At 35.1% G+C, this 18,220-nt stretch overlaps 1 protein-coding gene across 5 annotated transcripts in view; it reads right to left on the reverse strand.

Moving 5' to 3' along the window:
- Positions 1–532: 532 nt before the first annotated feature.
- Positions 533–18,220, reverse strand: part of RYR2 (ryanodine receptor 2) — a 449,981-nt gene continuing 432,293 nt past the window's right edge. For all 5 annotated transcript variants that reach the window (XM_085298277.1, XM_085298276.1, XM_085298275.1 and 2 more), the window contains 8 exons: positions 15,296–15,356; positions 13,971–14,117; positions 11,325–11,459; positions 7,587–7,743; positions 5,655–5,719; positions 4,179–4,279; positions 2,604–2,655; positions 533–1,852 (listed from right to left, as the gene is read on the reverse strand). In XM_085298277.1, the coding sequence (XP_085154403.1) occupies positions 1,757–1,852; positions 2,604–2,655; positions 4,179–4,279; positions 5,655–5,719; positions 7,587–7,743; positions 11,325–11,459; positions 13,971–14,117; positions 15,296–15,356 (814 nt within the window). In that variant the 3' untranslated portion in view covers positions 533–1,756. The remainder of the gene's footprint in view (positions 1,853–2,603; positions 2,656–4,178; positions 4,280–5,654; positions 5,720–7,586; positions 7,744–11,324; positions 11,460–13,970; positions 14,118–15,295; positions 15,357–18,220) is intronic.

Genomic DNA, 18,220 nt, shown 5'->3' on the forward strand with positions numbered 1-18,220 from the left:
CTGKTCTAGGGAGCCCTGCCGAACAGCGAGGAAATAAGGCCAGAACGAACCCCCCCCACCCGGCCAGGGGTTAAATCTGAAAACAAACCGAGGCTGCAGCGCCTGCCTCGTGCCCCCCGCCATCACGAGCYCCGACCCCACACTGTGGCTTCAGGGGCTCTAGAACTGGAGAGAATTTTTAACTGGGATCTCACTGGGCTCTCAGTTTCAGAGTACATGAACCGAAAGTTTGAGTTTGAAGATTTTAGGATTATTATTTTCTAAAGGATTACTTCCTTTGTTAAAACATTTCTTATTTATACCCRAATACTGGCATAGCCAGTTTCTTTTATGATAAAGTTGTGGCCTATAAGGAAACGAGGTGGAGAGACAGAAAAGCATGAAGTCCAGGGGGAAAAAAAATCTTTCATTACAGGAAACAGCAGCTTAATCTTGTTTTTAAGTGGGTGTAATTAACTCAGGGAGCAATAAAAATACTCCCTAAGAATAAAAATACTCCACAAGAAAGATCTCACATGCTACCAAAGCCAGCTTGCTTCCATTCTGAATCTGTCTTTTTATTTGTAAAGACTGGCATTACAACTGGAAAGGACTCAAAATGGGAGTGATGTACACATCATTGGTGTTTCATGATGCAACAGATGGAATCCCTGAATGGATATTGCTTCAGCTTTGATTTTAAAAAATAATTTAACAAGAAAATCTTCAAATCCACTATCGATCACAGGTGGCAGAAATGAAAGAAAGAAAAAGAAAAGAAACCAAAACTACYGTCAAATTCATAACATATACATTGTTGGCTGATGACACTCGTTCCAAATGTACAATAAAGCCCACAACACTTTATTACTATGGATATATTATTGTGAATGTTTTTCTTATGTTGATCAACTTGCTTCTGAAGGTTGTTTTTTTGATTGTTTTAAACTTGCATAATAAACATGCAATGAAACATTTCTTGTTAAAGTGTTTTTTGCAGTCGTCTTGTTCTTATACAAAGATTTCATAAAGTTGCAGTGTTGCATCAGAGCATTACCAAAATAAGAGCAAGAGCTAAGGAGGAAGATAAACGTGAAATCAGATTGATGAAAATAACCCACTCTTGTCCCAAGACACTCCAGTCTTATTAAAAAGATGTGCACAACCAAATTCCTTCCTCCCAAACCCACCAAGAACACAAAATAAATATTAACTCGGAAGAAAGGGAAAATGTAAAGAAAAAAAAAAAAAAAGATGTCACCATGCACTCATCTTCTGCATAGCTCAACCCACATATAGTAAGGCACTATTTCCCCACAGCTTAGTGTCCACAACAATCTTGTACAGTGCTCCGTGAACTAAATATAGTTCCTTCCAGGATGATGAAATAAACAGATTGAATGGGTGTTGCTACCATGCCACCCCATGTGAGATCTCATAGACAAGGGCGTCATCTGGCAGTTTCAGAAATAAGCTGTCTTAAGTCTCTTTTTATGTGTACATGTTATGTATACGGATATTTTGCGTGCGCCTGTGTGTGTGTGTGTGTGTGTGTGTGTGAGTGCTTTCCAGAGCTGCTGTTATTTTTCATTGTTCTTTACTCCAGTGTTCTCAAAGCAAATACACAGGAAAATAAAAGTGCAGTCAGGTCATTAAAAACAGAGCTTTGGTGCTCCAAAAAGCACATAGGTTTGGGACTTTAAGAAATCTTTTAGACATTCCCAGCAGAGCTGGGAAATACAAGGACATATTTTCAAGTGGAAATCCTCATCTCTGCTTAGTTTAGCTGGTCTTCGTATTGTTTTCGGAAGCAATCACCAGCAGGGAAAAACTCCCAGCATCGTTCTTGGTACATTTTCCATACGTAGGATTCCTGCAAGAAATAAGATGTAAATAATTAACTTGATTCAATGAGAAAGTATCAAGCATATCTTCTTTCTTTTTTTGATTTATATACTGTTGCACTCTTCTGATTCTGTTCATATCAGTTTGCTGTATATCAACCTACAAATCCTGCAAATTATTTTGTTCAATTTACAAGGTTTTTTTGATTTTTGTTACCAAGTCAAAAACTACAGAGAAACACAGAGAAGAGGACCAGGTAGTTTAGCTGTTGTTTCACATCCAGGAACACTGTAAAGTTCAAGTAAAGCTGGTCATAAGACCAAATAGCAATATAAGCAGAACATTTTCTTTCATAGAAATTTGACTGGATTTCTTGATTAGCCATTTCAAAACATCTCTAGACACACAAAAAAGTGTTGAAGCTAAAATGGAAATAAAGTTAATTTTATGTGTGCTTTTTATTAAACAGGGAGAAGTGAAGAGTCTTGCTTTCATAGGACACTTAGATATTCTCTTTCTCATTATTTTTGTTTATAGTTTGTGATTATATTTTGGGGGAGTCATACTTTAAGATTAACAAGGTCAGACAACAAAATAAGAATATAAAGTACCACAAAATAGATGCTCAGTCAAACACTAGGCAATCAAAGTCCAAAGAATTGTTTAGAAGAATGAGAATTAAAGTCATTTACCATATAGGGACCTCTTAGGTTTCCCAAGCCTGAATGATTTTGATAACTTTTTAGTAACTGATGATAGTCATAGGGTTGTTCACTTACCTGCCCTGTATGCTCTGTTTCATCTTTGTTAATAAGATACATCAGGAAAAACCTACAAGCAAAGAAATACTTATTACGAATACAGTACTTGGAAGTGTTAGGTGAGACATAGATGAATGCATATTTTTCAGTATATTGCCTACCGCAGTATATTGCTGCTCTTCAATTTACAAGTTCCTGAATATTTGTGGTAGCATTTCCTGATATACTAAATATAATTTCCTGACACCTTTGATATTTACTCATCATTCAATGAACAGTATGCCAAAATGCAAGAGATGCAATTTGATTTACAGTAGATAACCACTCAGCTCAGTGAAGATTTTCTAAGCTTTCTAATTTGAAAATTATAATAGATATTTTCTTACCCTGGGACACTAACTTGGAGGTAGGAACAGTCAATGCCAAGGAACAGTCATTGGAACTTTTTTTTTTTTTTTTAAAGAATAAGAAATACTGGGAAGATGTTTAAAAGATTTATCTTACCCAACTTGAAGATTGAGAATATTTTACTAGCACATGTAACCCAAGATCAACAAGAGCAAAAAAAAAATTACAATTTTTAAAATATATTAGACTTGGGCATTTGAGATATCTGACATACACTAGAAGATGATTTCAAAATCTCACTCATTATTAAAGACTTTCAAAATATATGTAAAAATATAAAATATTATAATGCACAAAAACATTTAAAAAATTTCTTGGGATAATGCAGTTAGGATAAGTATGCTATGGCACATTAGATTGTTAGAGTTTGGTAATTAAATTTTTACAAAGAATTACAGAAAAAAAAWTTTTAAGTCACATAAAATATGAGGTAAATTGTCATAGGACAAGATATTTACATTCTTGGCACAACAACCACCTAGCTTAAATCCTTCCACTGCAGCATCAAGGTACCAGGTATTCTTAGTAAGTAACACCTCTCTCTCTCTCTCTAATCTTACTTTTGGAAATGGGAATACAACTGCTCACTCATTTTTGCTGAATTTTAAAAAACGTTCAGTCTGAAGTATACATCCAGCTATTAAAACTTTCTGCCTGAACAATGAAAATCTGAGAAATCATAAACACCGAAAAGAGGTCTTTCGCCAGGTTTCAGTCAGCTGTGACTGCCAACCAGCAATGGCACTGCTATGTCACCTCTGCAAAAGGCAGAGGAGATCTGTTTGATGCCCTTTATAAAGAACGAATGGAATACATCAATTATATAGTTAGACATAAAAAGTGCATTTCTGAATATTCATTTTCAAGTACTTCACGAAACYTTGCAAAACACCAGGTAAGAAATAGGGTAACAAAGTTTGTTCATTGTCTGCTCCTGTCTCCACAGAACTGTATCTCTTCCCTAAGCTACAACAGCCTTCCTAGTAACAGAAATTTTCTTTCTCAGGGATACTATCAAAAAAAAAGAGAAACAGAAAGTCTTCCTTCACTTGTTCATTCAGACAACACAAACGCATATCAAAGCCAAACAGTACTGAGTATTTCTTACACAACAGAGTTGATTAGGTACTTGCAGGTGCTGCAAGGGTCATGAGTGAGTGAGAAGTTCATTTTTGTCCTACTTACAGATAATTGGCCAAGTTGTGCTCCTGTAGTGTGTGTGTTTCAAAGCCATGGGGCACTGTATCGAAGTAGTCATTTCCTATTCCACAGATAAAGCATTTTGTCTGCAAGAATGATGAATACAGAACATTTCAACACTATGCATGACTCTGCACCTCTTTGAGAAAAGCTCAGTAAGAATGAAACAATTTTCTTGGAAATGTCCATACATCATGTCTAATATGTGCCAAAAAAAAAAAAAAGAAAGGTTTTTCCTTTATCGATTGAGACTGGATGCTTCAGTGAAAAAGCTTGAATAAAACTTTAACTACCATCAGAACTACTTCTTGCTCCTTAAAAAAAAAAAAAAGAAAGAAAGAAAGAAAGAAAAAAACAAGAAAAAAAACAAGAAAAAAACCCCACACATTTGACACCCGTAAGTGCACAGTTATCAGGAGAAAGAATAGCACGATGCAGTCAAACCTGAAAGCAATTTTTCTTGCTTGAGCACCATAACCAGTGGTCACTGCACAACTCTACATCGATATTTACCTCAATGGCAGTTGTGTCTACTCAGCTGAAATTTAATACACTCTTAGTTTAGATTACATAACACAGTAGCTTCTTGACACWTTTCTGAATTCGGACAGTCATATTTAAATAACAGAATAGAAAATCAGCACATACAGGATACTTTCACACACAGATTAACAGAAGAAAATCATGAGATGAACTGTAACGTGATAGCATTAAGACTGAGTGTTAGAAACCTCTAATCTGGAGATCAAAAAGATTTAAATATGAAATTCATTATAATATACAGAAATGGACAAAGATTTCTGTTGTTGTTTACAAAAAAGAAAATAAAAGCATTRCTATAAATTTTAAAAGGCATGAGAAAATAAACTCTTAGACTTTCTGTCTGATTTTCTGTTAATTTATCACTGACAGCAAACAGCTGGCCATGTGATCTGAAGGCATTAAAAAATAAACGAAAATGSAATGTACAAACAGATCCAAAACAAATTCAGAAAAGAGTATCAGTTTTGACAAACTGTGTTTCGATCCCATAAGCCATAACAGGTAGCACCCTGTCCAAGTACAGCATGTCTTTTTCACAGGAGAGAGCAAAGAGCAGTAAATGCTATTCAGAACTCAGATGCAACCCAGAGCTTTCTCATCATAAAAATGACTGAAGACCATTGTATTGGACACTACTAGAAATGCTTACATAAGCTTTTTTTGATACCATAASTATAAAAAAAATCAATCAGAAAAGTTCTTTCTCAATTACAATTTCCATCTCATGTACTGAGGTATGAGAACAGAATCTTGTTCAGTACGTCATATGATATTGGACCCTCTACAGAGGAGCAGCACTTCTTTTCCTATCAGTTTAAAAAACTATCCACTAGCTGTATCACATTTTGATTTTAAACAGATATTCAGGAAACTTGAAAATAGGAAATGGTCCAGCAACGGGACGTTAAAACTTCTTACCTCCATATCTTCCTTAACTTGCTCTTGCTGATCTCTTAACTCACCAAAAGCATCAATAATTAAACCTAGGGTTTAAGTTAAAGTGAGAGTTAATTGAAGAACAAAACTCTGACGAACAGCATCGAGTAAGAATCTTGTGCAGGACTAGTAGAAGCCAATATATGTTTCAAAAACCACAAAAACTAAACACAGGAAGGAAAATGAATAAACCAAAGAAAATGGCCTGTAACATGGCCAGCAGAACCATTTAGATTTATATTAAAAATAGTATTWAAAAAAAAGACAATCAGATTTCTGTTTTAGTCACAATTCTTTAACCCTGGCCCTTACAAGGTACACAAACACATATGATTTTAGAGTAACAGAGGTTTTAATATAAAAATAATAACAACATACACTTAATAGAGTTCAGGGATTTATTACATGGCAGATGCAAAGAAGCCCAAGAGTTCTGTGCATCCTGGTTTCATTATGGCTGTCATTTAACAAAGAAGTTCCATTATAGAGCTCTACAGAAGCGGAGGATCATTTCAAGGAGATAGAAGGAAAAAAAGAAGGAAAAAAAAAAAAAAAAGAAACAGGACAGAGTCAGTGGTCCAGACTGTAAATTCTCTATGATTCTCCCTCCACTTACATCGATATAAAGACCAACTCTACCACTGTTAGCAGCACTACTGTGCTGTAAAATTGAGGAAAACATGAGAATTATACTCAAAGTTCAACAGTTACAGCCTCTCCTCTTCAGCCAGCCAYAAAATGAAGAAACAAACAGTAGGAAAACAGTAGGAGACATGCTACTTTAGGCTATAAGAAATTCTGTCCCCCAGATTCTTTAAAACCTGTTARTTGAGTAAGAGTTGTGAACAATTTACCACAAGCTCCAAGTTGTCCTCTAAACTTCCTCATAGGAGGTTGTAATGCATCGTTATTAGTGTAAAAATCATCGTAACTTAACTGTTAGCTTATATAAAGCAATAAAGTATTACTATTTACAACAGCAAGTGAACCTAACAAAACCTTCATATTTTTCCAAAATCAAGTATTTACTTCTGTAAATTTGTACAAACTTTAATAAAAGATGATGATCTGGGCATTCTTGACAACCTTTAGAAGATACACTGAGTACACAGATAAGGCTTTTAAGTTCCTTAGGCAACCATATTTATAAAAAATACCCACCATTAACAGAACTATGATAGAAAAAAATCTCACTTCCCCAATTCAGTACCTTCTCACTATCATTAAACAGGACATACTGAAGCTATTTCATACTGGGAATCTGTATTTACTCACTGAGGTTATTCAGGTAAGTGGGCAGCAGGCTGAACAGAGGTCTATGATAAGAAGAGGTTAAACATCTTAAAGCTATGTTTGAATTCTCACACTACTGCCAGCACTCTGAAGATTTACCAGACAGTCAAAATCATTAGCTCCTGGCAGGAGGGACAGTGTAAGTAAAGCTACTGATTTTGTCTAAGTTTACACAAGAAAGGTCATGCTGAGAGGGTATTTTAATGTATGCCACAACATTCCTTCTGATCACTTCCCTTGCTGATCATTTACAGGAGGTTTTTAGATGGGGAAATAGAAGATAGAAACTATTGTGAAATTGGTATTCTCATGGCAAGTAGCTTTTTCTCTGTTTCCATTGATCCAGGTGGAGCTTGTGGATTACACAGAGATTGGGAAGAACAGCATATGGATAAAGCCAGCTGGGTGTGATTGACTATACAAGTCTGTGCTCTATCATCTGCCCTCGATTATTAGCATCAACAAAAAAAATGAAGAATAAATAACAGAATGAGCATGGCTGTCTCTTTTCAAAGTGCCTTATTCTCTCTGCCGTGGTGAGGATGATTGTAGAACTAAGATTTGCATATGCTAAATATGCTAAATTTGCTTTCAGTCTCACCATAGGCTACAAACATATACCTTGTATAATCGCCAGGAGGATGACAATCACAAAGAAAAAGAAAGTGATATCAAAGATAATCCGATAGATTTCATATTCATCTCCTGCTGGATCCTCTATTTCATCACCGATGCCTCCACCTGCCCGCACTCCAACATACATGTGAAACATGTAGCACTAGAAAACACAAAACAGAGTGATACAAATTTGTCTGAACCTATAAGTAAAAACTGCCATTGTTGAAAAAGCAGCAATTGGCAGAAACAGTCTATGTTCTAGCAACCTGGCCATGTCAAGTCATATCTTTCTCTCTTTGAGTTTACATATACTTCTGAGGGACTAGAAATACAGTTGCGCAGGTGAAATTGCAGCATTTCATGTTTTATCATTATGTGGCAATTCAAAAGATCAAAGGTTCAACTACCCTAAGCACAGCGGCACAGCATGATTAATGCACAGTTCCAGTATGGAATAACGTGAAAGCAGGAAATAAGATTAACACCATGTCCATCCCCTTTTTCATTTTCCCAGCCCAAAAGTGAATTGACTGGGGTTAGCCTTGGCAACAAACACACCTGGAATTAAATTCAAACTCATGTTCCTGAATTTGCACAGATGATGATTAACACRCAGTTGAAAAACTACGAATACTTAAGAATGTTGAAAACCTAATGCGTAAGTAGCTGGTCCTGATAAACATAGGGCTCAAATGACAAATTCTAACTCTAGATCTGCAGCTGAGTAATCACTCATTTTACAAATAACAGTCTATATGTCTCTCTCTGTAAAACAATCATAATAATATAAAATGATCACAATAATATTTATGTACATAAAAAGGATGTGGTATATAACAACTGCAGTTATAATAAAATTTTGCATTTTAACTAAAATTGTATTTTTCAATTTTTCCACAGCTTTGGTGTTTCCAACAAAAATGAAAAAAAATCTCTGAGGAAGTTTTTGGAGAGACAATTTAATAATGAAGAAGGCCTAATACTGTAAAACTGTAAAACTACAGTGTGAAATGTGATACCATAGGGCTGAGTACAGTAATCTGGGATGCTGAAAATGCAACGCAAAATTCTCTATCACGCTATCATAATTTTCTATTAAATTATATCAGCCTCACAGGTTTAGAGTAGGGGATTGGTTTCCTTATCTCTGAGTAGCCTTGCAAACTATAGACCCAGGGATCTCACCAGATCTATAGTAAGTAAAAAGTAGTGAGGCCAGCAACAACAATTCTTATTCGCCAAGTGAAGTTTTCAGGTACAAGTTTTAAGAGATAGTCTACAGATCTTTATGTCTTTCCAACCTAAAAGTACAAAATTCTTTCTTTAAAAAGAGCAGTGCAGATGTTGTCCTTAAGAGTAATTACTCAACCTTCAATTCCCTTCAAGCTCAAGAAAGACTTTAAAAATATTTTTTTATTCATTCTGAAATTTTCTGTTAGATCACTCTTCATAGAGAAAAGAACTATATGCACACAGATATAAATATTTAGGCAACGTTAAAAGGAATAATAAACCAAGGGAATGATGCAGAGAGTGGATGTAAGAATCATCTGACGAGACTCTTTCTTTAGCACTGGAGACCTAAAACTAAGTGCCAAAAGAGACAAAAATAACACAGCACCGGAAAAGCAGCCAGATCCTTGCAAACTGATAACATATAAGTACAGCGCAATCTTGCTATGCTACCTTAAAACATTTTTCCYTCCTTACCTCTCTGGGCTTTGTTGCCATGGAACGAAGGGAAACACTCTCCTCCAAACACACCATCTGTCTTTCGTGCACCTACAATCACTTATCAATATTTATATAATAGCCTACACCCTAATTTCACTCCACCTCTAAAACTTTCTCTCGTGGAACTCAGTGGGAGATAGATTTGGCTAAGAGAAAATAAAGCCAATGAGATGTGTAGCAATTTCATGTTAAAAGGAACTGCACACTCTCTTCCTCACTTTGACATCTGCATATTGGATTTTGCTATGTCGCTATAAAAATTTTTGTGAGAGCATATTTTCATCACAGATAAAATATGAAGGATATTCACAAACATTTTGACTTGCTATGCAGAAGATAATTTCTCGTTTCTTCCCTCTCACTCCTACATTCCCCTCAATCCTACATTAGCTCCAAATGCCGCTGTTTCAAAACCCTGACCATGTTAAAGGTCCATTCTTTTCTTTTTATATTGTTTTTACCCCTATATCCCTTATATAAGAAATTGATAGAGTAACATAGAACACTGAGCCATCAAAGGCAGAACAATGTAAGGATTAAAAATAATACTTATTTCACCACTGAAAGTCAGTCATAAATTTAACACATAAATTTTGTTATTTATTTAAGGTGAAAAGGTTATCTTTCTACTTTAAAAATTAAAGAATATTCTGCATACTTCTTTTTTTCTGAGGGTTTTTTCAGYATTACTTTGTGAGTCTTACAGATTTTATAACAGAAAACATTGATTATATCACTTTATTCAAATTCATTCCTGTATAATATAATAGCATTTTAAGAGTATTTTCATAGAATAATACAATAGGTCACATCTGAAGGGACTTCAGGGTGTCTGCAGTCTGAACTGGCAGGATCCCCATGAGGCCAGACGACTTTCCTCAGGGCTTCATCCAGTCAGGTCAAAACCTYCAAGGACAGGGATTGTGCAACCTCTTAGAGCAAGCTGTTCCACTGCTCGACTGTCCTCACAGTGAAGAAGTTCTACCTTATATCTACTCAGAACCGCTTTTGTTTCACTTTATGTCCCTTGTCTGCTCTCACACTGCTGCTGTAAAAAGCCTTCTCAATAACCTCCTCATAGGTACAGGAAGGCTGTTTTTAGGTGTCCCCAACTCCCCAAATGCCTTCTCATCTCCAGACTAAACAAGCCCAGTTCTCCCAAGCCTCTCCTTACAGAGCAAATGCTCCAGCTCCTGACCATCTTATGTCCCTCTGGTGAATATGATCCAGTTTATCTGTGTCTTTCTCATACTGGGTGGCCCCAAACKGCACAAAAATATAGGAATATTAAACTCCTTTCAGAGCCTAATCTTATCACTGGGCTTTTAAGCTGCATAGTGTTAATTTCCTGGAAGTCATTAATCTTGTGCAAGATTTTGAAATACATTTAATTTCATTGTAGATGATTGCTTTTAAGAAGATACTAACACCAACATATTTTAGCATTTTTTAGTGGTGTAAGCCCTACCACCCACAACTGCAAAGCCTGGCACTCTCTGAGCAAGTAAAAAAATATTGTCAGAGGTTCCAAGCACAGAAAAGATTCCAGGAACAGAACTGCCAATAGAAGATAATCATGTCAATTGATGTCAGTGAACACTGACACATTTTCAAGCTTAAACAAGCATTTTAGAACCTAAATTACTTAATAAAGTCCTTGCCTATAACTGAGCCACCTCTTGAATGGCCTGTGGTACCTTCACAGAAGTCCCTTCTCCACCTCACTGACTTGGCTCAGTCTCCTGGCTTTTATTTGCTTTTCGTTTTTGGAGAAACTATAGGAAAGAACACCATCACATTTATTCTATTCTTTTACAGACTTGTTTACATGTACACGGTATGTCCTGTTGTTACGGATCTTCATTATATTCTTTGTTACTTTACCTTCTCTTATGATCTTTCCGTTTCTGACTAATGATATAACTACATGAATGGGAATTACATGAAATATAGGACAAAAAAGGTTGACATTTTAAGAAAAAAAGCAGAAAGCAAACTAAGACTTACTGTTAGCATATCATCACATTTCATATCTGGCATATCACCGTCTTCACTCTTGTTGTAGAACTTGCGGAAAAAATTGAATGCCACTACTGTGTACAAGTATACAACTACTGCCAGTAATCCCACTGTTAGCACAAGCTGGAAGAGGAAATTATAGAACAGACAGAATAACACTATGCAACTATGCCATACAGTTTTCTTTGCAAAAAGAAAAAGAAACAGTAAGTCTTGAGAAAAATGAAACTTTCTTTACTTTCTCTGTCTTTTTGCATTTGGTAATACATCTGGTTATTTTTAGGCAAAGACTGCATTTCAGCTGTTTTCTCAAAAGAAAACTGTGCTTCAGAAACACAACTGATAAGCATTGCTAAATCTAGTGCATACATACATCATCAGACAATCCACTAGAATCAAACATCATCTCTCTTCAACAGAGAACAGGTATAGCTGAAAGTCTTCTACCTAATAACAACACTATTACTAATTAATGTCACATATTATCTAACTTCAATATAGTATTTCTAGAAGTTTATTATCTCCTAGTAATTTAATACTGCARCAGTTTTGGTTACATTTATGGAATCACAGATAAAACAGACTCTTGCTATTACTTCAGATATCAGAACAAATTTTATGCCAAAGTATATAAGCACAGTTAAATGGACATACAGCTGAGAGGTTAAAACAAGACCTACATATTAGGCGAGGCAGGGGGAAGCAGCTTTGATTTTGCCTATCCATACATAAATACATGTATTGCCCTTAGAAAAATTCTTTTCTTCCTTTTAGCCACCCTATCTCTTTATTTGACAAATAATATGTGATACTAGTTCTGTGCTACCACTGAAGAAAAGTAAAAATTACATTTTATTATTTTTTGTTGAATCAGGATAAGTATGAATGTGAAAAACAACTCAGGACTARTTTATGAATCTTAATAGAAACTTAGAGTAGTCTTTACTTTTCCAAACCTATGTATTATCACTGCTTGTACATTTTTAAAGTTTGTTTTCAGGCAACATYACACAGAGAGGAAGTTAATACAGGGCTGACACAGATTTAAGGAAGAAATAACTGTATTCATTTCCATCAGTATGTCAGAAATAATAATAATAATAAAAGCCTATCAAATAAGCTTTTTTTAATAACAGCAAAGAATTTCAGTCATTTGTATTCACTTTCACATGCATATGTCATGATTCTCTTCTAAGACAACTGCTATTAATGTTTCTTAAGAAACAATTCCAGCTGACATTACAGCAATCATATACGCCATCTGCAGTCATGGGCCTGAGGGCTTCCACTTTACATAATGTAAAACTAATACAAGGCCTCAAAGTTTCAATAGGGTATGTGTAGTTATAGGAATTGGATTGTAATATTAAGATCAAAAGTAGCAAGTTACTAAAGAAATACAGCGCTAACTAAAATGTAGAATTCTTTCACTGTGTTCAGTCACAGACTGATCTTTCTTCCCCGTTTTTGTTCTTTTGAGAAATTAGAATTAAAAATTTAAGAAAAAACATTCTGTTTTTTGAAGGGCAAATGCTGCAATATATTGATTCCTGTAATTTTTCAAAGCCTTTTTTTTTGTTGCACAAATGAAACTTAAGTTAGACGCATAATTTAAGAGTTTGCCAAGGTGAGTTCATAACTCAGACTCTYTCTGTCTCATACTTCAACAGTCGCTTTGAAATATAAATTGCGTTCCTTTCATTGTGTGTTAATTCATAAGAACTGGTGACAAGGACAGTGCATTTGAAAGCAAAATTAAATTTGCAAGAGAAAGCCTCTCATATCACTCTGTTCATATTTACAAAAATCATTGCTGAAGATTTTACATCTCCCTAGTATCAAAGTTGTTTAAAACAATACAGAATAAAAACAATGAACTGCTACTAATAAATTTCCAAATGGCAATTGCCCCTAGACTTCTAAAGCACCTACAGAATATAGAGCCAGGCTTGAAGCTCCATTTTAGGTCAACTACACAAAACCGAGAACTTTACGTTACCTTCTCCAGGCCTCTTGAATAGCAGAATTATATTAGCTGTCCTGCTGGAATGTCTTCTTCCAGCAGACAAAGGATGAGTTTTTTACCACTAATTTGTTTACAAAGGTTCTTTGAACTAGGAAGGCTATCATACTTGAGGAATACTAGAAATCTGAGATTACATGAAGCGCTACTCTTATGACAGATCCGAACATCTGGTAAGCCTTGGTTATTTTCTCTACTTAAAATCTGAAGTACATTTTCAGCTTTTATAGCTTCCATAAGAAAAGATTTGTTACTGTCAAAAGACTGAAGTTCTGAAACAACCCTCTAACAGTAAGAGTAACTGGATCTCAGCTAGTTCTTTCTTTAGCTGAATCTTGAAAAAAATCTGAACAGTGACTTTACGACACAGTTACTCGTAACAGCTGGAGAATGGCTTTAATGCCATAGGATCTTGTCCCATTTCCTTGTGGTTATAAATCCAACTGGCTAGCTTTCCTGCAAACACAACTTCCAAACTTCATGATGAAAGAATAATTCTGTTGCAAGCCTGCAGAGCAGCTTTCAGTGCTTAGCTGACTTCAGTCATGGAGTGATTAGTCCTTTGTATTTCTTAASTAAAGAAAAGAGGGAAAAGATGATGCTCTTGGTACCTGTTTGCCATTGTGAGTCACTGATGACAGGATAGTTCGTAATGTCTTGAATCCCATTGCAATGTCAAGGAGATGAGCAGCAAAGAAAAAATTGTTGTAATGGCCAAGGACTGACATGGTCATGTACCAAGCTAGGTAAAGGAAAGACTAACAGAAAAAACAAGTATATTAAAAAATAAAACTCATGACTAGCAATACTCAACTCTATTCACAGAACTAAGGAAAAGCAGAAGTTGTTGGAATGTGCTTCTCTTTTAAATAGACAACTACAAAAAAGATTTTACATATGTTTTTGCTACAGATTTTTGAGAATTTTCTTTATTGTAAAAAATCAGCAAATGTAGAGTTCACAGGGAATAGTTCAAATTGACATGTTCTCAATTTTCATTTGTAAAATCTAAAAACCTTATTTGTTGATGTTTCAAAAATAAAAAGTTTTCTGATTTGAGTAACCTTTTGTTTCTGAATTTCTGAATAATTGCATTGAAATATTAAAGCCCTAGAGTGATAAATGACAACTGAAAGCACTCCAAAATTAACAAAAGGTACTTTAGACACTAAAAAGAGAAATTTCAGCCTCTCCCTTAGAGGAGACCTATTCCTGAACTGACTCTTTACAGGTCATGCTGTCTGTGGACTCTGGAGTATTATCATCCCAAGTTCAACGCGGAAATTCCCCTCTTCCTTGCTGAAGTCAGACCACTCTCACTCTCCAGCAGTCCTAGTTCCAAAATTGTTTGTTCCTCAACTCCATTTTTCACTGGAAAAATAAGTTGATCGAGGAAGCCATAACCAAGATACCAATACAAGTGAGATCTTGAACTCCAATATATTTGAACAGCCTTGTTTATTGTTTTTTTGTAAAAAAAAGGACACACAAACAGATGAATGTGTGTCACATCCTACTATCTGTTTCAGTGATATAAATTACTATAATTTCACACACATTAACTATACTGATCTGCCTGTGCTCCAGGAACATTCAAAGGATTGTAAATAAAAAGTTTATGCACAATACAAAAAATGATAATTAGAATTGATATAGATAGTTTTGTAATTTCATAGCGTAGCACTTGAGTATTGCTCCCAAACAAATAAATATATCAGAAGGAAAAAAAAAATGAGATTCTACAGACTAATATCCACATAACTTGGAAAATATTTGAGTAATCTCTTTTAATTTTTTTTCTATTTGTATAGAAAAATGAATGTAAATCAGAGTGTTTCATAATACCTCAGAAGCACTTCAGGTTAAGTGCATATCTTTTTATAAGGTGAATATATATATCTATATATATATATATATATATAAATGATAAACTCACATTATCAGTGAAAACAACTCCTAATTTCCACATCTGATACTTAACGTCAATGGAATTTAACCTGTAAAAAATAAATACATAAATTGCACTTAATATAAAAACATAGCGGAAAAATATACAACACAATCTACAGAAAAGGGTATTGAGCCATAAATATAAGAGGCCACAGCTGTTTCTCTGAAAGCTGAAACATACTGGAACCTTTTTCTATTTCACACTGTTTCTCTGGTATAGACCTGTCAGAAACAAAAGCTAAAACAAACAAACAAAAAATACTGGTTGGCACTCATCTGACCTAATGCTGAGCAATGTAATCATCTACATATGGACTCCATAGTCAACAGAGAGAAATATGAATTTTTATGGGATTTGCCTCAGCTTAAAGTAGATGTTGACAAAGACAGACAATTTGCGCCCTAGAACACCAACTCCTCACCAATTCCTACCTCAGGTAACTTCCTCAGATACTGTCACATGACATTAAGGATAGATAAATTGAAGTGAAATGAATCTTAGAGTTTGTATCTTTCCATACTGATGTCAGGAATAAATGCTAACGAAGGAGAATGAGTATTAAAAGCTGCTAAGGCAAGATGACATTGCCTACAAAAAAACATGTCCTAAAGGAAGTCCTAGAGTAGCTCTGCCTCAGGAAAGTAGAAAGTCTCTGCAAGACTCTGAAGCACATGTGCTACTCACATATTTTTGGACCTCCTTAAAAGCAGAATACACCAATTCAGCTAGTTCCAACTGATTAGGAGACAAGCAACTGTCTCCTCTTTTCCATTTTCTCTGAGCTCCAAGCTCAAAGAGGCCCTGGGCCATTTACCTCTCCACATTAYGCAGTAAACTAGATAGATTGCTCTACCTTGTTCCATTTTCCCCCAAAGTCACCCTGCCATGAGGRAAGACTTTTGTTGATACTGAACTTCACTGTACCTGACAAGTGTGATTCTATTCATGCTATACAAAACCATGGAATATTCTGTGTAGTTGCACAGCCATATAAAGTACTGATAAGGATCTAACTTGCATCTGCATGCTGTATTTCTTTCCCTTTCATTTATCTTTAGTTTTTATTCTGTTCCAGTACATCATCTACATTTGCCAAGTTTCTTGCTGCCTTGGACTCTACCATAACATAAACAGCCTTGTCCATTTAAACATGCTAAATGTATAAATTTAAAATTATGCATATCTATAGACATTAGTAAATATGTATCTGGTGGATATTAAGTAAAATTATTTCTAAGATCTTTCTGCTTATTGACAGTATTCCATTAGGAGATAAAATAGTTGTACATACAACTTTGAAACAAAATTTTCATATGGCTGCATATGTTGCCACTGTAGCTTCTTAGTGACTGTAGATTTGGCTGTAACTAGAATGTCTACTGCAATTCTATAACAAAGTTGTCTTTTCCCTGGTGGCCTCACATAACCATCACATTTTACATGAGAGTTTTTTTTTTTTCTTTTAAAGTTTTCTTTGCTTTCCTTTATTAGTCAGTTAGCTTCCTCCTCTCTTCTCTTCTCATCTCCTCTCCTCTCTTCGGCAGAAATTTTAGCTGTACAGACTGACTTTGTAAACTATTATTCCTACCTATTTCCCTTATATTTCTCCTTTAGGCATTAATTCTCCTCCATCACTTTCTGCTATTCTTACACAAATAAATACACACCAGAATTTTAGTCTATATATTTGCTCTATAAACAAACTGCTTATTTGTTTGAGGATTGTCTCCCCTACCCACCCCTTAGAGAAATGATACTTGCTAYTAACTGACCAAACAAGATACCATTTTTGCTTGTGTTCTTCTTTATTTTTCACTTTGTTTTGGAATGCTAGCTATTTTGGACATCTCTACAATACCAACAAAAATAAATTCTAGATGAATCACAATTCAGGAACAAATATAGATAACAGTATGGAAAATGTTATCTGTCCTACTTTTAGCTTTAAAACATGAGTGAGTTCAGTATTTCTAAATGAAAAAAGCTACGAGCACTGACGAAACAGGTAGGCATAATGCTAACAGATGTTGTATACTTGTCATATGAAAGTAAATAGTAGTTCTGTGCCRGATATATACATATATAGATACATATATATCCACCTATATATRTCTGCCTATTCATTACTATGTCTTACACACTGACTAAAAATCCAGGAGTGCTTATGAACAGGCAGCAGTCTCTCAYGAAATGGCCAAAAAACTGCACAAGGGGAACCCACCCCTAGGCAATTTACCTTTGCTGAATTCATCTTTCACAGACAGCAGTACCTACAGAGCTCCTACAAATATTGATCTATATGGAAAAAGCCGATGTTTAKTATTTCATATTTTCATGTTTTTAAAGCATGTCTGATATGGATAGAAAAGCAATAATAATATGTATAATATTGCATTCTGCTATTTATTTCTGCTTGCCACCTTGATCAAAYGGCTCAAAGAACTACAAGACTATCATGTCATACAACAAATAATTCAAAAAGACAAAACAAATCAAGAAGAAAAAGTACGGTTTCAGGTTTCACTTGGAATATCATTTGTTAGTATAATACTGGATGAATTTCATAGTCTGAATTAATTTATATGCATTTTCTCTCAATACTATCGAATTATTGCATCTTTTAATTAGATCTCTTTCTGCACAGATGAACAGGTTGTCACACACCGTCACTGCTGTAGCTGTTGAAATCAGTGACACTGGATGACAGCAGTGTGAGAATGCACAATATGAAAAATAGGACAAATTGCAAAGGTGCCTGTATTAGGTTCRGCTACAAGCTGCGGTGGTAATCCATCAACTACAACAGCATCCAGATGTTTCTACAGTTTCTTTCTTAAGGTCTATTGTAATCAGTTGTTCCAGGTCTAAGGTAGTAGCTTTTCAAAAGCTATTCCTCCTTCCCCTAAAAAA

The sequence above is a fragment of the Rhea americana genome, unplaced genomic scaffold (genome assembly GCF_003343005.1).
Source record: "Rhea americana isolate MKP2758 unplaced genomic scaffold, rheAme1 scaffold_137, whole genome shotgun sequence".
Taxonomy (NCBI): domain Eukaryota; kingdom Metazoa; phylum Chordata; class Aves; order Rheiformes; family Rheidae; genus Rhea; species Rhea americana.